Here is an 18,337-nt window from a genome sequence, read left to right as displayed (position 1 = left end):
TTTCTTTGCATGTGGTGTGTTGCCATTCCTGAACAATATCCACATGCATAAATGTAACAGGATCCTGCAAAAGGTCAGGGATTAAATAGCCTCCAACACCAATTGCAATAGCAGTGATAAAAATATAAATTTCAAGATTATTGAATGGGTTTCTGAGGTCAGCTATGCTGTAGCTGTGTGTCACAGCATTCCATGTCCTGTCCTCCAAAACGCGTTCCAGTTAACACACCCAAAGCCTGGGAGATATTTGCTCTGCCTGTTTTATCAAGTGTAACAGTCACCATGCTCCTGGGATGGTCTGTGGCCATCACTTTGTTTGAACTGGATACAATAACAGTCTGCTGGGATTCTGGCATTCTGACACTACCTGAGTGACTGCTGAATGCTTTAAGTGTACTTCAGTTATTTCTTCCACAAGTGAGCTCATATTCTGCTCTACTTACCAATGCTTGTGTTGGCTCTTGGTGGAAACTTTCAGACCTCTTCTGGTCCTGTACAAGTCCTGTCTAAACCAGCACAATGGCAGGACTGTTAACCTGGCTGATATAATTCCCAGAGAGTCTGGAACAGCTTCTCTGACATGAGAAATATAAGTGGTTTATGAGACGTGGAAGTTGCTGACAGATGCTGCTACACTTTGGCCCTGCACAGGCAGCTCCTGCTTGCCTCACAACCAACTTTGCTTACAGTCAACTTGGCCCTCCAGCTGTCTGCCCGCATCTGTACAGTTTTGTTCCCAGGAATAAGCCTTTTGCAGTCCTGGTGAGGTTTAGACAGCCAGGGAGCTCTGCACCATGCTTGGCTGTGCTGCATGGGCACACCAAACACTGCCCATTGGCAGCTGAGACCCAGGACTGAGCTCTTGAAGGATGCCTAGGGATGGCCATCAGTTCTCTCCACTGGAACAGAGATAATTTCATGTTTGATGGGATCAGGTAAGACAGGAGACATATAGACCCTCTGACCTCAAATCTTTTCATTCTAGAAAGGATAGGGAAAAGATTCAGCCTTTTCACAGCTTCCCTCAGAGGTAAAACCCCTGTGCTTGCAGTTGTTGAATTTCTGAGCTGTGCATTCTCGCCCTTTCCTCCTACCCCAAGCAGTTAAATGTTTGTTTGTACTGTCCAGGAATTCATCTGTTGGTATTTTAATATGCATGTGTATGATCACCAAGTTGCTACAATTACACTGTGGGAATCTTGTTTCTAAAAATACACCAAACTCTGCTGCTCTCCACCACAAGCATGAGGTAATGGATCATGTTCCCCAGTTGCCAGTCACACACAGGAAGAAGGAAATCAATACAGCTGGCAATACAGAAAGACTACAAAAATTGAAATTAGAACTAATTTCCCTTTCACTTAAAAACATCATCTTCCAGCCTGCATTATCACAGCTTCAGTTTTACAGTGCATTAAAGCAATAATGGGCTTCCCTTCGCTAGATAAAATCCTGTAATTCTGCTTGAGAGCATCTTTGGAGTAACTCAGACTGGTAAGGTTTATTATAGGAACCTTAAACCAGCTCCTACTCCAGCAGGTAGTCTGTTGCTATTACTGTACTTCCACCAAAATTGGGAGAGATTTTGCATCACTCAGCTTGTGATTGCTGTATTTTGTCTAGAGAAACACATGTGCACACCATCTTTTAAATTTAAGGTGCAGAAAACTCCCTGATCTTGTTCTATCTCCTCTTCTGCATTATTTAAATGGCAGTTGAAAGCACTGTGAGTCAGTGGAGGCTGCGAAAAAAATTAATGGAATGCCATTCATTTTACTATTATAAAAAGCTGTGTTTTGGAAGGATTTTGCATTACAAATAGTGCCTCTGATTCCAGAGGAGCTACTCTGTGTATAGCCTTACTCAACCTTACCATTGTATATTTTGTCCAAATAACGTCTGCCTGGTGAGCAAAGGAGGGGATTTGGGAGCCTGAACTTCAATGTTGCAGCCAAAAGTCACGGTGATGAGACATTGTATGGAAATCAGTGTATTCCAAATTACAGCACTGACTGCTGAGCATGGCTGCTGCATTTCTGGTTTTCCCTCTCCCTGCCCATAGAATAAGAACAATAATGTTAGAAATGGCAAGGGGCATTCATGAATTAATGCTAATTTTAGATTTTGTCAGTGCTTTGAGGTTTTTCAGTGAGCTACACAACGTGTAGCTCACTGAACAACTGTGCTACATAAAGTACACCTTGGTCAGTGTCTGCTAGAAGGCTCATAAAGGTCTGAAGCCACAGGAGAGTTCTTCTGGCAGTGGGGTTTCCAGCCATGGTTCTCCTGCAGGGAGAGGAGTGGCCATCCTTGAGAAAAGGCAATGGAAATAGAGGGGAAGGCATGTGGAAGCTGTGCTCTGCATTCACACAGTAATCCAAAGCTGCTCCCAGTTTTGCCCCTCAGAGTCTGTTTAATAACCACTGTAGCTCCTTCTATCTTTCTTCCAAAAATTGGGTGTAAAAGGAACCCCTCTATCCTTGCTACAGGCTTTTTACTTTTAAATTAAAATACTTTGTTTTCCCCTAAAGGTTGTAGTCTGGTTGTAATCTGTTACTTTCCCAAGAGTGTTTTTTCCTACCTAGAGCCACATTCTCTCCTTAGTTCTGGTCTCTCTTAGATCTCTCTTAGACAGCCATTATCTTTCCCACTGAGCAGAAAACTTCTTAGAGAGCAGCCAGGAAAGAATCCTCTCTGCCTCTTGGAGCATGCAGTGCTGGAGCTGCTACTGGAGCTGGCCATGCATTACAGCACTGTCAGCACTGGCTTTTCGCCCATCAAAGGGGTTTGTGGAGCCAGGCAAAGGCAGAGCCACTGAGCACTGTCAGAAACCTCCAGCATCTCCATCCATGCTTGGCAAGAGGCTGCTCCACAAGAATGGAGCTTTACTTCTCTGCTCCATCGGAACAGCTCCTGCCCATGGCTCTGCTGTTAGTGTCAGATTGCTTAGTCCTGAAATCCTGCTTTTCTCTGCTGCTTAGATCTACTGTTCAGCTTCAGTGGAGTTTTTCTCATTAACCAGGCTTCTGTTCCTGCCTTTCAGAGTCACAAGGAAGCCCTGCTCTGCCAACCAGGAGTCAGCACAGCTCTGGTTTGCTGTCGTTTCTTACCCTGAGAGAGAGAGAGAGAGCAGCCTTCTCTCTGCTGGGAAGAGAGCTGCTGAAAGACACCTCCTTCATGGGGTCTTTCACAGAATGACCCCTCCTGGCATCACAGCCTTGGTCTAGCAAGGCACCAGTGAAGAAACTGAAGCCTCAAAACTTCAACAGGATAAGAAATGCGTAACTTCTGAAGCATGCTGGAGCCAACATGATGTTTCAGAGCCAGCCTCTATTCTTAGGAAAATGGTGAAAGTCATAATTTAAAAATAAAATCAAGTGCAGTGCTAGCAAAGAGTCATATTGGTGGTATTCCTGTGAGCAAATCCCTCAACCTGAATTGGCTTCACTTGAAGCTCAGCAGCACTCCACCCAAATATGTATCTTATACATAACAATTATCTTATATATAACAAATTGTATCTTATACATAAGGCCCAGCTGTGAGGTGTCTGTGGTACTGATCTGAACAGCACAGAAGTACACATGGCTCTTGCCACATCAGGCGTCCTCCTCACCCCTTCTCTTCCCCTCAGAACATGTCTGTAGTTCACTTTAGTGTTACTGGTTAAACCAGAGCCTTCCAAGGGCCTCTGTAGGAGTTAGCCCATGCAAGTGGTGAAATTTAATGTATATACCCCTAGGCACCTCTGCAGATGCTGTGCTTCTGCTGTCTGGTGGGGACTAGATGATGCTTTTGCACCATGCACAGCCATATCTGGTTTGCATTGAGGTTACCAAATGCCATGCTTTATCCCAGAACCTCCAGATGTCAACATATTCCTTCTTCGGGTTGTGTGCAGTAAGCAAAGGGCGAGTTTCTATCTGGCTTTGAGCAGGGATGGCCACAGATTAATACTTATGGCTTAGAGCTAGGATGAACTTCCAGTGCAGCATCTGAATCAGTCATTTTATTGGCAGAAAAACCACAGAACTGGCTGTATGTAAATCCTGTTCATCTGTCGCTTTAGTACTGTTTGAATTTTGAGGTTTCCCTCAGAAAACATCCCTTGTGTTTTACAGCCACAAAAGGCTGTAGGTCATTACCCTTTTCCCACTTGGGTCACGCAGAATTTTTCCAATAACTTTAACTGAGAGAAGCTGAAACCTAAAAGTTTCCTCTTGCACTCAGTCAGGCCAATGTGAACATTACTTGAGGTGACGCCAAAAAGCGAAACACTGGATCTAAAAATACTGTGCCTCTGGAGCTGATCTGGTGGTTTTACTCACCCTGTAGCCCTCACCCATGAATCCAGCCCCACTAGGGTGAGATGGAACACATGTGTGAGTTTCACTGCTGTTTCACCCTGTGCAGAAGTGTTCAGTGACCTGTGCCTCTGGCTCTGAGTTGTGCCTGTTAACTCCTCAGGATTACACTGCCCAGTGATGTCACCAGGAGTCTTGCAAGAGTCAGAAAGCTGCTTTTCCCTCTAATGAAGTTATTTGATTGTTCTGCATGGTGCATTTAAACTGTAAAGGAGTTTTGCACAAGCTGCTACCAAAGCTGCATATCTCATTCTAAAGTTCCACACTACAGTCTAACGAGGAGAAGAGTGTGGAAAACAGTCAGGAGATAAAAATGCCAGATGTTAAAGAAGTCAAGAGGGTATGTAATGAGCATTGATAGTTCAGATAAAAGACAGAACAAACTAGTGAAGATTTCATGTTTTATTGTTATTAAAAGTTCATTATGAAAGCAGCACAACACATAAAAATAGATCTGTGGTGAATGATACATATTACTGTTATTGCCCGGTCATTTTGTGCACACTCTCCCTTTTTAAAATCAGAAGGTAATAAATACAAGACATTTCACCAGCAAACTGTGAAACCAGCGCTCCTGCAGCAGAGAGGCTGTGCTTCCTGTTGACTCTATCCAATGTATAATGCAGTCAGAAATAGTCCTCTATTCACACTTAAAAATAAACTCAGTTTTAGAGTATGCCCCAGCTGAAAATAACTGGAGAGTGAGAGCTAGAAATAACTCTTTTCTTAGGGACCTATTTCCATGAAAGTCAAAGGGATTTTTGACATGGATTTTAAAAGCAGAAGGACATAGCTGTTTGTTGACAGACAGATTGAGAGGCCTAGCAACAGGAGCTAGGGAGGACCTGTGGCAAATAGGAGTTTATTATTTTGATCTTGCACATGCTGCTGAATCTCCTTGTTGTAGTAATTGTCTACATTCATTGCAGCACTGATTGCTGGGAGGAGCTGGGAGGGTGTATCAAAGCCAGATAGGGCGTCTGCAGCTCATTTTTTTTTCTCCCTGTTTGGGTTGGCCGTGGTTCTAAGCCTGCACACCATTCATTGCAAAGTGACTTTCACCTGTGTGCTTTCTGATCCATGTGAGAAAATCAGAACAATACCATGTTACAAAACCCCTCAGGAGGTGACTTACTGTTCCTACACTGGGGTAAGCTTTTCTTCCTTACTTCTGTACTTATCATAGCAGACATTTGAGGCTGCCTTCAGCCCCTGACTCTTGTTCCTTACCTTGTCAGGTCAACTCCAGGGCTGCTGGGAGGTTGCTAAGTGGCTCAGCAGAATTGTTGTTCTGCAGTTTTCTGTATGGAAAGGTCTCTGTGCAGCCTCAGTGCAGAAAGCAGTGCTGGAGTTCTCTATGGGGAGCATTTCCTGTGGATAGGAGGCCAAATAAGCCCCACATCAGATGTCCTACTTGCATGTCTGTGGGGGAAAAAATGCCTTAGTGGTGTGGCTACTCATACATTCTCCTGTTATTTATTTGGGAGCTTCTTTCAGATCAGGCGAGTAGGAACATGAACCAATCCATGCTGTCCAAGCTTGTAAGCAATGCTGGGGGTTTTGCCACAAGTCCTGGTAGGGAGCTGCAGAAGGTGGCAGCTAAAAATGTGGGAAAAACCCACAAGGGAAGCTTCCCAAGGGAAGCTGCCCTGCATCTCCATAGCCTATGCCCTTGTCTGGCCCTGAAGTGCCCACTAATGTCCTCTGAACTCCTGCTCCCTTAGGACTACAGCACATCATGCTGCCACTACCAAGCTGAAGGGTGCTGTGGCCACTCTGGCCTTGTTTCCTCCACAGCCACAGTTTCAAAGCCGAAGATAAAAATCTCAGTGCTGTTCCCTGTGTGGAAAATCTCCGGGCTTCAGTCTCAGCCTCACAGCAGGAGAGTGACAAGGGTGGAAAGCTGTCACAGCAGAGTGGTGATTAAGGCTCTCCCTTTGGTTTTCAGGCTGTTTACTCAAAGCAGCCCTTGAGAAAGATGCTAGGCCTCAAGCACATGTCACATTCAACCGGTTTAGCAATATTACGCCTGTTTCTGCTCAAACTAGCCAGGGAGGGGAGGGACAGTATAATATGTTAGTGCAGGTTCTCATAGACAACATATTAATATTTAGTACAAAATGTTCTTGCAAGGTGGGGCAAACATTTCTAATTGTGACACAAAAAAGAAGGTATTTTGTAACAGTTTTAACAAGTTGCCTGTGAAAAAGCGTTTGTGTGAAATATGTTTAGACAGACTACCTCACATGACACTGAAATATTTCAAGGCTCTTTCTGAGCAGGCAATAACCTAGTTTTGTTTTTTGTAAATCAAATCAGCTTTATCACAGCCAATCCCAAACATAATTAAATAATTTGGTTGTGATTTTTTTGGTTAGTTGTATTTTTTTTTTCCTCTTTGGAAAAATAAAGCTATCCTGAGTGTTTCCACTCCACATGGGTTTTACCCATTCAAGACTTCTTTCATTGCAGAATCAACTTCTTCATTCAGAGAAAACCACAGAAATATTCAGCTAATAAATTTTAGCAAAAGATTTCAAAGGCTGGTTCATTCATTCCTGAAGTCCTGAAGAATTGCAGCTTCCAAGAGGCTCACAGACTACTTCTCCCTACTGAAAAGCATTTTATAAACCTGGCCTAATTTGGAAACAGTAGTTATTTCATGTCTATTAGGGCTTACATCCAAAACCAAGATGTGAATAATCCCTAAATTGTGCAGAGTGAAAAATTCAGGCATAAATTGTGCAGTGCAGTCTCCCATTTGTAACTTTTGGATTTGACCCAAAGTCCAACTAAGTAGAAACAATTAAGGCCTCAGTTTTCTCTGACTTACACTGCATGTGCAAGTGTTCTGCAGTTGCATTTTAACATGATCAGCCAGTGTAAGTCAAGCACGAGTGGAACAGCCCTTGGTTACATAGACATCATCCTTTTTTCTCCTGCCATCATCTGGTAGTGCCAAAAGGAAAAAAAAATAAAAAGGCTTCCAATCAGGTGATAGATGTGTAAGCTTTCTTTCACTGTGACTTTCTGCCCTTTCTTGAGCTCTCAGCCAAGCCATAACCCATCAGAAGAGGATTCACAGTCATCCTTGCCTCGAAGCCTGGCTCAGAAACCACAACAGGGCAGGATCAGGTGGTGGAGTTATGCAAAGGCAAAACCAGAATCAGGGTCAAAAGAGCATTTTCCCCAGAGAGCAAACTCCTGGAGCAGGAACAAATGGGAGTGCCCAGCAGAGCAGGTGGGAACAGGAGCAAGGCAGGAGCACCAGGCCCTGGCTCTCACCAGAGATGCCCCTGACACTGCACTGAGCTCACCCTGACATCCCTGGTGTAGGCACTGTGCTGCACCGGGCCCCCGCGGGAGAGCGAATGCGTGGGGGCTGTGAAAATCCAAGGCAGCCAAAATGCTTTTTCCAGGATACAGTAAAGGCATGGAGGGGGAATCTCTGCTGGTGGGCTGTCAGGGAGATTCCCTTTGGGTTTGTGCTACTGCAGGGTCGTGGTGCCACTCACACTTGCCACTGGCCCAGGCACCGGCCCTGCATCAGCAAACCTGGCTTTGGATGGCCAGCTGGAGAAAGCACTAGGCACAAAAGGTGCTACATTTCTCTCCAAACAGAATTCCTCTCCTGCCTGCATCAGCTTTGGAACCACGGGGAATTTCCAAGCTGGAGAAAAATCCAAACTACCTCATGTAGAAGCACCTTTCCCTTGGATTTTTATTATAATAATTTTAAAGAATATATTTTGTATCGAAACACTGTCAGCATTCTTTATACAATGGAAAATGACACAGTCATCATGTATCATGTAAAAGAGTAAAAACAGAGCAAGACAGGAACATTTCAGTTCATTCTGGAGTACAAATAGAATCTGATGTACAGCTTAAAAGCCACACACCAGACAAAAAGTTCATCTGGAAAACAACAGGTTCTTTTATTTTGGAAGTAGGAAGAAAAGTCAGGGAACGTCAAATATTAAGGCTAAAAATTAAAATTTTAACATGTATTTTACAGGTGGTAGCCTGATTCTTAATTCATCTGCAGTAGAAGCAACAACCCCCCACTTTACAAACAGATTTGCACTTGCAAGAAATAAGAATCAGGCTTCTATGCTTGGAGGACTCTGATTGACCTCAACAGGCTTTGGACTAGAGCCACAGTTGGAATTTCAGCTTGCAAGTCTAAGGCTTCTTAACTGCAGGCCAAATTAGCACAAAATGAGGCTTTGCATTGGCATTCTACCCTTAACTTTGAATATTCCAGTTCTGGTTGCTTTAAACCACACTTTTATTGCAGGTTTAACAAAGTTCTGTTTGTGAGATACTTTTTTTGTTTTTTCTTAAATACTGTGCTACAGAGATTGTTTTTATAGTCTGTTTTTTAGTCCCTATATTATGTGTTTTCAAAATTGCCTAAATGTATGTTTATATCATGATTACAACTACTCAGAAAGACCCACTAAAGTCCACTGTGAGCAGCCAAGGAAAAAAGTGTATTTAGTTCTAAAGAAGTCAAGAAAAGTGGCTGTGTTCATTTATAGTGTAGCACAATGACTGTGTTTATACAGCTATACCTACTATTTAAAAAGCTACTTGAAAAGTTATTATTCATGTGCCCTAGCTGATTTTCAAGCATTAATAACTTGGCTGTCTAGACAAGTTTTAATTGTCATATCAAAGGCCAAATATGTTCTCAAACAAGTGTAAAGAATCTCCCATCTCCCTTGGAAAGAGGCTGGTTCTCTTTCTGAATGAAGAGATTGCCAAATTTAACTTTTTCTCAGGTTATGAAAGCACAGTAAAACCCACAAATTTGCTGTTTATATTTTAAAATGGATCGACTTCAACTCAAACCTATCCCGTGCAGCAAAGTTAGTAAGCCCTGAAAAACAGATCCTAGTGAATATGCAGAGTTCCCCCCCACCAACTACCATGCCCACATTTTCCCAGGGCCTAGAGGGCTCCATTAAAATGTAACTAAATGTGCGACAGGAAACATGGTTTTTCAAGAACGATATGTAAAGTTTACCCGAAGAACCTAAGACATTTTGTACATTCAAAATGTTTACACCTTGCTGTTCTTAATCTTAAGATTGTTCATTTTTACCTATAATACATACAATGAGTATAAATAAATAAACTACAGATAAGTTTTAAAAATTGTATTAACAATACATTGTGCAAAAACTCATAACAATCTACATTCTATGCAAATACCCTGACTAAAATACACAGGCTGTGTCCACACACCCTCAGTCAGTTTTTGCACAGTCCATGGGCCAAACCAGTGGCTGAGGGCAATCAGCAAAATTCCATGACGAGCTATGGAAGTAATGCTGATTTACAACAGCAGAAGGGCAGGCCCCAAGGTTTGTGCAAAAATGCCATAGAAATCAGTGGGAATTGTGCTTGACTAAGGACTAGACAGTTTGATTGTACCCCATTAAAGTGAGTGGGAGTTTTGCCATTGATTTCCATGGAACCAGGCTCAGGCCCTGGGTAAGGACGTCAGCACATGGCCCTGTGTTGTGCTACACTACTCCACTTCAGTGCAGAAACAATATTTGCAAAAGAAAAACTTGGTTTTGTCGTCACTACTGTTCAGTAACCGGTTTTAGCGCTGCATTTCAGAGATTGCCTTTTCTGTGAGATTTGAAACGAGACTGCAAGTCTTTCTGAATCCATTCCAATTTGATTATCCAGCACAGGTGGGCTGTTTTGATCCAAGAGAAACAGCTCAATGTCTATAAACCAAGAGTGCTCTTCGTTAGGATAAAACACAGCCCGGTTCATCGGCACAGGAGTGAAGAACTGCATGCGGAAAAGGAAGAGGGCAGCCTTCCTACCATAGCTGTGTCCAGAGCCGGCTGTCACTGCTCCCAACGGACGATGGCACCTGAGCTGGTCTGGAATCTGCAGTCCTAACAAGCTCAGCCCAGTTTCGTAAGCTGAAGATCTCCATTTATCTTTATTGTGTCAATTGCTGACAGTGTTTCAATACGGTGGTAAAAATCAAAGAGCTGATGTCCATCCACAAATATTCTAAAACGGGGATGCTCGCAAAGTATCTCAACCTGCAAAAGACAAAATGTTGAAGCATGTTGTTCACAGTGTAACTGGGAAGTTGTTTCACAGCACATAAATGGGGGGCACTTCAAAGAGCCTTTGTGCAGCTGCACATTGTGCTACTTATGTGCCACACAAGAGACAAAGGTGAGACCAGTTTGGCCCCTTGACACCAGTTACACTATGATGGATCTGCTCTTGCTGCACAAGGACATTAATCCAATCTCAAATCTCACGTTGTCCTAGCAGTAAGCACGCTGCAACCCAGTCCACTGGCTACTGGGAGGTTTTGTGTCTTGGAATAATGCCAGAAACAGACTCAAACTGCTAATCACAGCAGGAGGAAATTTAGCCTCCAACCCAAACCTTGCATTCCTTGTGTGACGGTTTCAGCTTGAACTGGGCAGAAAAGAGTTGTTGGTTTTGGTGGGGGTTTGTTGAGGGTTTTGTTTTTCCTGCATAAGTAGGCAGCTCCCTCTGCAATGCTTTCCACACTACTTTTAATTTACTGGAAGGGAGTAAACAAGGAAAGGGGATATAACTTTGTTCTCCCCTCCCACACATACACAGCTGCAGCAGAACTAAAACCCTTTCACTCCTGTGGCTGCAGACAGTCCCTGTCAGACTGGACTCCATCCTGGGGCTTCAGTGAAGGAAATGCAGTGCAGGATTGCTGGGAATTCAGCTAGACAGCTCTCAGAAGGCACAAACAGGATCAGGGAGGGACACAGCTCATCCCTTTTCCTGAGAGACCTGCAGAAATGCTCTGGAAAAGCAACAAACCTGGAGCTGAACAAGCTTGGACACGTTGGGAGATTCCTGATGTTTGTTTGGGGTGGCTTGAGAGGGTGCCCTGTTATTAAGCTTTGCTGGAACTGCCTCAGCAGGAAGCTGGGACATGAGGGCACAAAATGTGCTCTTGGAGACCTCCAGGTCTGGACACACTAAGGAGAAAATCTTCAGTGAAGCCACATGTAAATCCTGGGTCATTTCCAGAAGCTGGAAATCCAGAGTGAAGTGCTGCTACCAAACACTTGACTCTGCTGCTATTCCAGTGTATAAAAATGGGAACAGGGCCCATGACAGACTGCCTGTGCCAAAGCCCAAGTGACTTAGAGCACGTTGCACCAGGAGAAGTGGCAGCGGGCAGTCCAGGAGAGCTGGAACCCCTGGATCCCTGGTAGTGCACCAGGTACCAAGAAGAGGCTGTGCTGCCATGGAGCTCCTGTGTCACTGCAGCAGTGCCTGCCTGAGGCCTTGTTATGTAAAAGATATGGTTAACACTGCTCACGGTCCGCTTTTCACATCACCTGCGGCCACGCCACAGTGCTAATTGGACTGGATCACAAGTAATTGGCAAGAACACTTAATAGTCTTAATTTATTCACTGAGATGGAGACCATCAAAGGTACAAAGTCAATTGGGAGCCTCAATTCTGTTTAGGCATTTGGGAAAAAAGGAGGAAAAAAAAGGCAAAATAACTCCCCTTGTACAGTCTGCCATGCTAGATGTGCAATTTTGCTGTCCTGTAACATCATCTCTCATTAGTGGGACGTGCACAAAACTTGCTCTGGGTAATTTGTCTGGCTCGTCTGAGGGCCCAGTCACCACCCAGTGCAGAAGGCAGTGGAACCCTTTCAGATGGAGCAGGACCCAGCCTCCAAGGCTTTTCAAGTACATTTCCCACACCACCAAAGGGTGTTGCCAGTTCTGATGGGAGGGTGAGTTTGTAGAAACAAGTAGAGCGCAACCAATTTGCAGCAAAACCAGTCATATAAACACCCTCTTAACAGCAAGCATCTGGGGAGATGGTGAGCTTTTGGGGTTGGGGGAGATTATCTTGGGGGCAAGAAGGATTAAGAGAGTTTGGCAGCTGGTCATAGCACTGGCATTTAGCAGAGGGGCCAGTGAGGTTTTGTAAGAGGGACGGGGAGGAGGAGGGGTTTTCTGGGTCAGCTGCATAGAAAAGGCATGCAGCCTTTTTTCCTCAATGTAGTGAGAGGGAAGCAGCCCTCTGCAGCCGCATACTTTGTTAGTCCTGATTTGCAAAGACATCTTCACATAACCATAAACACTACAGATGGGACTCTGCTTCTAGGTCAACCCAGTCCATCCACAGCACCACAGCACTTCCATGTACACTGTTGTCAAGTGACTACAGATTTAAATTTGACGGAAGGTTTAATCCCAGGGTTCAGAAAAGAATACCACTATTGCTTAGCTGTTTAATCTGCTAACACGAAGAGCTACGGTCAACCTAACGTAACATCCCTGGGGACAAAGGACGAACGTGATCCTTATTAGCTGCACTAAATTGCGAACAGTGTGTCCATTAAAAAAACCATCAATATATACAGCAGCCCCACTGAATATTAACATTCTCCAGTAATAACTTGTAATGCACTAATAACATAGAGGTACCTCTTAATTTATGGTTATAAAACTAAGCTCAGGAAGTGGCGCTTCATCACACACTATTACAACCTCCGGCTTGTCATAGCGCCCAGGTGAGGCGTCCACAGCCCCATCCGAACCGCCTGCAGCTGCACGTAGCAGCGGGATCTCCATGCAACTCAATGGATACAAACAAACCAGCAACTGGTGTCTCAACTCAAGCAGTGCAGGCTGCACTGTGATTTCACGAAAGGCATGTCAGGTTCTGCTGCAACTCGTATCAAATGACACTTTATCAGACATGGTGTAAGCCACTGCCATCCTGGTACTCACCCTAAAAGGCTGGTCCGGTATAAATGGAAAGTAAGGAATAGATGACTGCTCTTCCCCCCATTCTCCGGCTACACAAGAGTTTCTGACAAACTGTCTCTCTGTAAACACAGCTTTCAGTTCTATGGCTACATCCGCAGGAGGATCTTCTGACTCCCCACAAGTCAGACTGATACCAAAGCTGAAACACAAACAGAACAGCTCTCATTCAGCTAGAAAAAAAGCAAATAAGCCCCAAATGCCGTCTGTCTTATTTCTCAGCTTATTAAAGCCATATAGTGGCACAGGCTGGAAGACAGCTCAGCTCGTTCAGAGGTCTCTGACAGCTCAACAGGGACAACAACATGGTTATGGAATACATATGTGTGTGTGTGCATGGTGTTGGGCATATATCTGTACATATATACAGATATATATGCTTGATATGCTCCTTGACTCCCAAGCGAAAACGGAATCCCTTGAAGAAATGCCCCCTCTATGGGTCAAAGGAGAAATCAGCATGCTATATTTAAAATTATAAAAATAATCCTTTCCAGAAAGGAGGGATCCGTGCGGATGTGTGTGTGTGTACGTGCGGGTGGCCGCCCCCCCTGGCCCCCTCCCCGGGCCCGGCGCCCCGGCACGGGCAGCCCTGTGCAGGTGTTACCTCTCGGGGTTGAGGTCCACTATGCCCATAACTAAGATCTTCTTTCCCGGCCTCATTCCTCCTTTGATGTGCCCACAGAAGGGGACGATCTGGAAAGGACAGGGGGAAGGTGGCGAGGGTCAGCTCGGCATCAGCAGCGGCCGCCCTTGTGCAGCCCGCGATAAGCGGGGGCGGCGGACAGTAAAGGGGTTAACAAAATAAAATACACCACCACCCCCACCAGAAAAAAAACCAACCAAACAAACAAAAAAAAAACCCAAAAAAAACCACAACAAAGGTGATTTACCAGGCGAGGGAAGTACACATCAGCTTGCACCGGAGATCCCAGGGAGTTGTTTAAATGCCCGTCCTCTATTTTCTGCAGGTAAAAGGGAGAGCGCTGAGGCAGGGCCAGGCGGAGCCCCCCAGCCCGCCCCGCTCCGCAGGTGCCCAGCTCGGACCCCAGGCCCGTCCCGGTGCCCGTCCCGGTGCCCGTCCCGGTGCCCACAGCCGCACTCACCAGCGCGTCCCGCTCGGCCACGGTCCCCGCCATCTTGTGGAAGCGGTGGCGGCGGCGCTGGGGACAGGGCGGGGGAGAGGGAGGGAGGGAGGGAGGGATGGAGGGAAGGAGGGAGGGGGGTCTGTGGCAGCCAGGCGGCGGAGGGGTAGCGGCGCAGCCGGAGCGGAGCCGGTGCAGAAGTAGGAAGGCGAGGAGGAGGAGGCGGAGGAGGAAGAGGAGGAGGGGAGGTGGCCGGCTGGCACTGCCTCGCCCGGCGGGGAGCCCAGCCCTTGGCCCGAGGGGGAGCCGGGCAGGGCGGGGTGGGGGTTGCTGCCGCTCGCTCCGCTCCGCAGCCCCGCGGCGGGGCCGTCCCTCGGCGGAGCTGAGGGACGGCGGTGGGCCCGGGCCCCTCACCTGGCGCCTGCAGGTGATGGGTGCCTGGGGAGGGGCCGCAGCAGCCCCGCGCCCATCATGTCAGGGATCACCTTTATGTCCGAGCTTGGACACCTCGGCGAAGGGAATGTGCCGAGCCGGGCGTCCTGGGTGACTCCCTCCCTCCTTCCAGAGGTGGGGACACTCCTCGACCCCTCCGAAACGAGCCCACACCCCTCTCCCCTCCGTGCCCCGTGGCGAGCACCCTCAGGGCTGGGCAGAGCTCCGAGGGTGAGGGCAGTGTCCCGGCCGAGGGCGGCTCAGCTGCCCCGGGCCCGCCGTGCCTGCAGCCTCCGGCGAGGCGCGGTAATTGCATAAGCCGGCCGGCCCGTGAGCTCCCATTGACAGGCAGTGGCCGTGGTTACGCAACGCGGCGGTGGCTGCGGTGTCCCGCTCTGCGGGAGCGCGGCCACCCCTGGCCACCGGCCCTGCCCGTGCCGCGCCAGGATTGCCTCGCCTGTACCGCAGGAGGAGTGACCCGACCCGCCGAACGTGCTGCCATGGCCCTTCTGATGAGTTCAGGGTCTTGGGTGTGGGGAATTGAGGAAGGTTTTCTTGTCGCTTCCTCACCGCTGGGATTTGATGGCATGAGCATCCCTTTAGGAACGTGACACAGCAACTGGATTTGGCCTGTGCTGTGCAGGACCTCACACAGCGGCCTTGGCTTTTCATGCCTCTTGCTTACACGCTGGGCTGGGTTGGTGAATGTCCTTGTCCTTCCTCCTCCCTGGCACTGTGAGGATTAATTACATTGAGTAAAGTGGAGTGGGAGAAGCAAAGTCACTGCAATATTTAGGGTTTCAGTATGATGGTGTCCATTGGGAAACCCCTGCAATCAGTAGGTGATGCCATTTGAGAAATCAAGAGGTACTGAGTGTAAGAACAGATTGTGCAAGTGTTTGGACGCTTGGCTATTTTTTCAGTAGTGCCCACTAATTTGGGCATGTTTTCCTCTCTGGATGCCCAGTTGGAGATGGCTCATAGAAGCTCATGTTTGGAAGTCACGTACTGAAGTCATGGCTTCTTCAGGGTGTACCAGCACAGCTGGGCACAGAGGCAGGGAGCATCCCTGTGGCCCAGGTCTCGGAATGGGAAAACCACTGGACTGTTTTCTTCTTGCCAAAACACTGAATGTCTCATCACCACGTGGGAAAGCATCTTGCTGCAGACTGAATTTTGTAAATAGTGCAGTAACACAAACCCATCGCACATCAGAAATAGCTGGCTTTACAGTGGTCAGGTGAGTGCATTCACAAGTTTACCACAAAATGGAACTGGAATTAGCTTGATGTGCTTCACCTCCTGTATGCTGCTCGCCTCACCATGATGATGATGCCAACTGCGTTGTTTTCTTTTTCTGTTGGTCTCAGAGAGAAGAGAAATCATCCTAAGCTTTTTTTTTTCAAATTTAGTTGTATGTGCAAAGAGCTCTTTTCAGAACCCTTTGTCTTCTCGGCTGTACAGAGAGACACTTAGTTGGATAAAATTAAATTCATTGGGCATAAAATCAGGCCAGCCAGTTGTTTGTGCCAAAGCATGATGTTTTATGAAGGGAGAGGCCATCATTATGTATCTGTTTTGTAGCTGGTTTTAAATGAACTTTTTCATTTCAAAATAATTAAACAACAAGACTTGTCCATTTGGCTAGCTGCTTTGCTTTGTGCTTGTCTTTTTGGCTTGTTTTCCCCAAACTAGAACAAATGCAGCATTTGTTTTGTTGGCCATGGATTGACTGGAACAACCTGCACTATGAAATTTTGATGGGAAAGGGCGTTCATGAGTTTTTAAAGCTCTGGTGGCCAGTGCCTGTTTCTGTGCCATGTTATCCTCTTAGCCTGTAACAGTCCAGGAGGACACTGGAATCCTCTGTATACCATGAGCAATGTGAGGCAGCCAGAGAGGAGCTCTGCCTCGGTGTGCCCCTGTCCTGCCTGAGTGAGGGTCACTCCTGTAGTTTCTCTGAGGTAGGTGTTCTCCCGCAGAAGGTTACGTGCATTGCCCAGCAGTGCATGGAGCAGGATTCCATGTCTGAGCAGCACTGTGCCTCTCACCCAAGGCAGGGCTTCCTTGGGACTCAGCTTCCCAGAAGGTTCCCCTCTGCAAAGATGCAGGGTGAGTGCTGCACCTCAGCTTCTCTACTTGTTCTTCCGAAAAAGGAGAGGTCTGAGCCAAATCTGTTCCCTCACCCATGTAGTGCTTGTTAAATCATGTGTACAAAATAGCCCCCATTCAGTATTTTTAACAACTTTTTTGGCAGAGAAGCTCTTGAGTTATCATACTTGAGGGCCTGAGCTTGCAGACCTTGTTGTAGTAGCAGGAGCAACATGATAAATATTTGTGCACCACTGAAATGGTGCTGAAGTACAAGCTCCCAAACTTGTCTCATTGACCGAGTGCACAAAACCTTGTGGATAGGTGCTGTCTGCCATTTTTGGGTTTGTACAGCCTTTAGCTCAGTGGGAGCATGGGACTCTTGAAATGCAGAGAATCATATAAAGATTAAAAAGAAGTGGCATGGCGTGAACACCATTTGGGAGCAGTTAATGACATGCCCAGCCCAGCCACCAAAGCCATTGCTGAGAACTGGCAAACCCAGAACTTCATCTTAATCCCAGCACCTTGTATCTTGCAGCCACTCCCTTGGATGATTTAAAAAGGTGTATCTAAATTCTTAGCTGGCCTTCACCAGCAAGGAATGCAGCACGATTGCAAATTTGGTGTGGTATAATTACCCTGCCTTTCTTGCCCCATTACCACTGACATTACTCTCCTCATGCCTGGGTTTATAGGCTGACTTGTAGAACCTCTTTGGTTTGTTTTGCTTTTTTAATGACAATGTTGAGAGGATGGGAGGTGTTTGCTGGTTTCATGGAAGCTTCCTTTGGTTTCTGGGTGGCAAGGCACCCCATTCCTGCTTTTTGTAAGACTCGGGAAAAGCTGAGTAATACAATAAAGGAGAATGTCTGGGAATAAATGTGATTCAGTGGTTGGAGCTAAGTGTTTAATAGTTCAGAGGAAATGCTCCTTTTCAGGATTACACCTGAATGACAGTGCTGATAAACAATTATTTGGGTTGTATAGTGGGGTTTTTTTACCTTTGTAGCTTTGCCACTGCAAATCCTCAGTTAGAGGGGTTTTTTTCAGGCATAAATTTACCCTGGATGGGGTGTCCAAGGCAGGACTTGGAAGAGGATGGTACTGACAATTCCAGGGCTTTGAAAGGGGCAGGGGGCTGGAGAGCAGAGCAGAGCAGATGTTGTACATGCCCTGTTTCTGTGTGGCTTCAAAGCATTCCGAGGACAGGTTCCTGTGGCACAGGGTGCTGTGTGCTGGTGGGGATGTCCCTGAGCCTGCCCTCCCACGCTCACCCGTGGGAAGGACAAGTGACAGTTATCAGTACGGACAGCGTGGAGGGAGTGCTTAGCAGCCCGTGTGCTTTCACAGGCTTGTGCTGTCACATCCCTGTGCATGGAGGAGGAAACCCAGGGCCAGGAGCAGCACTCCCCTCCTGACATTTATTTCATGTGGCTTCACTGCTTCTTGTTGCCCCCTGAATTATTGCGGTCAAGGGTTTTGCCCTTAGGGTTTGAGCTCTGGCTGTGCGTGACACCCCTGGAGAAGTTG

At 46.6% G+C, this 18,337-nt stretch overlaps 1 protein-coding gene across 1 annotated transcript; it reads right to left on the bottom strand.

Moving 5' to 3' along the window:
- Positions 1–4,748: 4,748 nt before the first annotated feature.
- Positions 4,749–15,013, bottom strand: LGALSL (galectin like). Its single transcript, XM_005489381.4, has 5 exons — positions 14,303–15,013; positions 14,090–14,161; positions 13,804–13,892; positions 13,161–13,338; positions 4,749–10,441 (listed from the first exon to the last, which is right to left on the bottom strand). The coding sequence occupies exons 1-5, from the start codon at positions 14,333–14,335 to the stop codon at positions 10,298–10,300; spliced, it is 516 nt and encodes a 171-aa protein (XP_005489438.1). The 5' UTR covers positions 14,336–15,013; the 3' UTR covers positions 4,749–10,297.
- Between the last annotated feature and the right edge of the window lie 3,324 nt (positions 15,014–18,337).

This window comes from Zonotrichia albicollis, chromosome 3, assembly GCF_047830755.1.
Source record: "Zonotrichia albicollis isolate bZonAlb1 chromosome 3, bZonAlb1.hap1, whole genome shotgun sequence".
Lineage (NCBI taxonomy): Eukaryota > Metazoa > Chordata > Aves > Passeriformes > Passerellidae > Zonotrichia > Zonotrichia albicollis.
The sequence above is the reverse complement of the archived record's forward strand: the minus strand, read 5'-3'. Positions and strand labels throughout refer to the sequence as shown.

What these genes read in the sequence shown, in the direction of transcription:
- LGALSL (XM_005489381.4), bottom strand. Translation starts at nt 14,335, where the DNA reads ATGGCGGGGACCGTGGCCGAGCGGGACGCGCTG. An exon ending in ATGTGTACTTCCCTCGCCTG is followed by an intron (nt 13,893 to 14,089) that starts GTAAATCACCTT and finishes TGTCCTTTCCAG; the next exon opens with ATCGTCCCCTTCTGTGGGCA. An exon ending in TACCGGACCAGCCTTTTAGG is followed by an intron (nt 10,442 to 13,160) that starts GTGAGTACCAGG and finishes TGTCTTTTGCAG; the next exon opens with GTTGAGATACTTTGCGAGCA.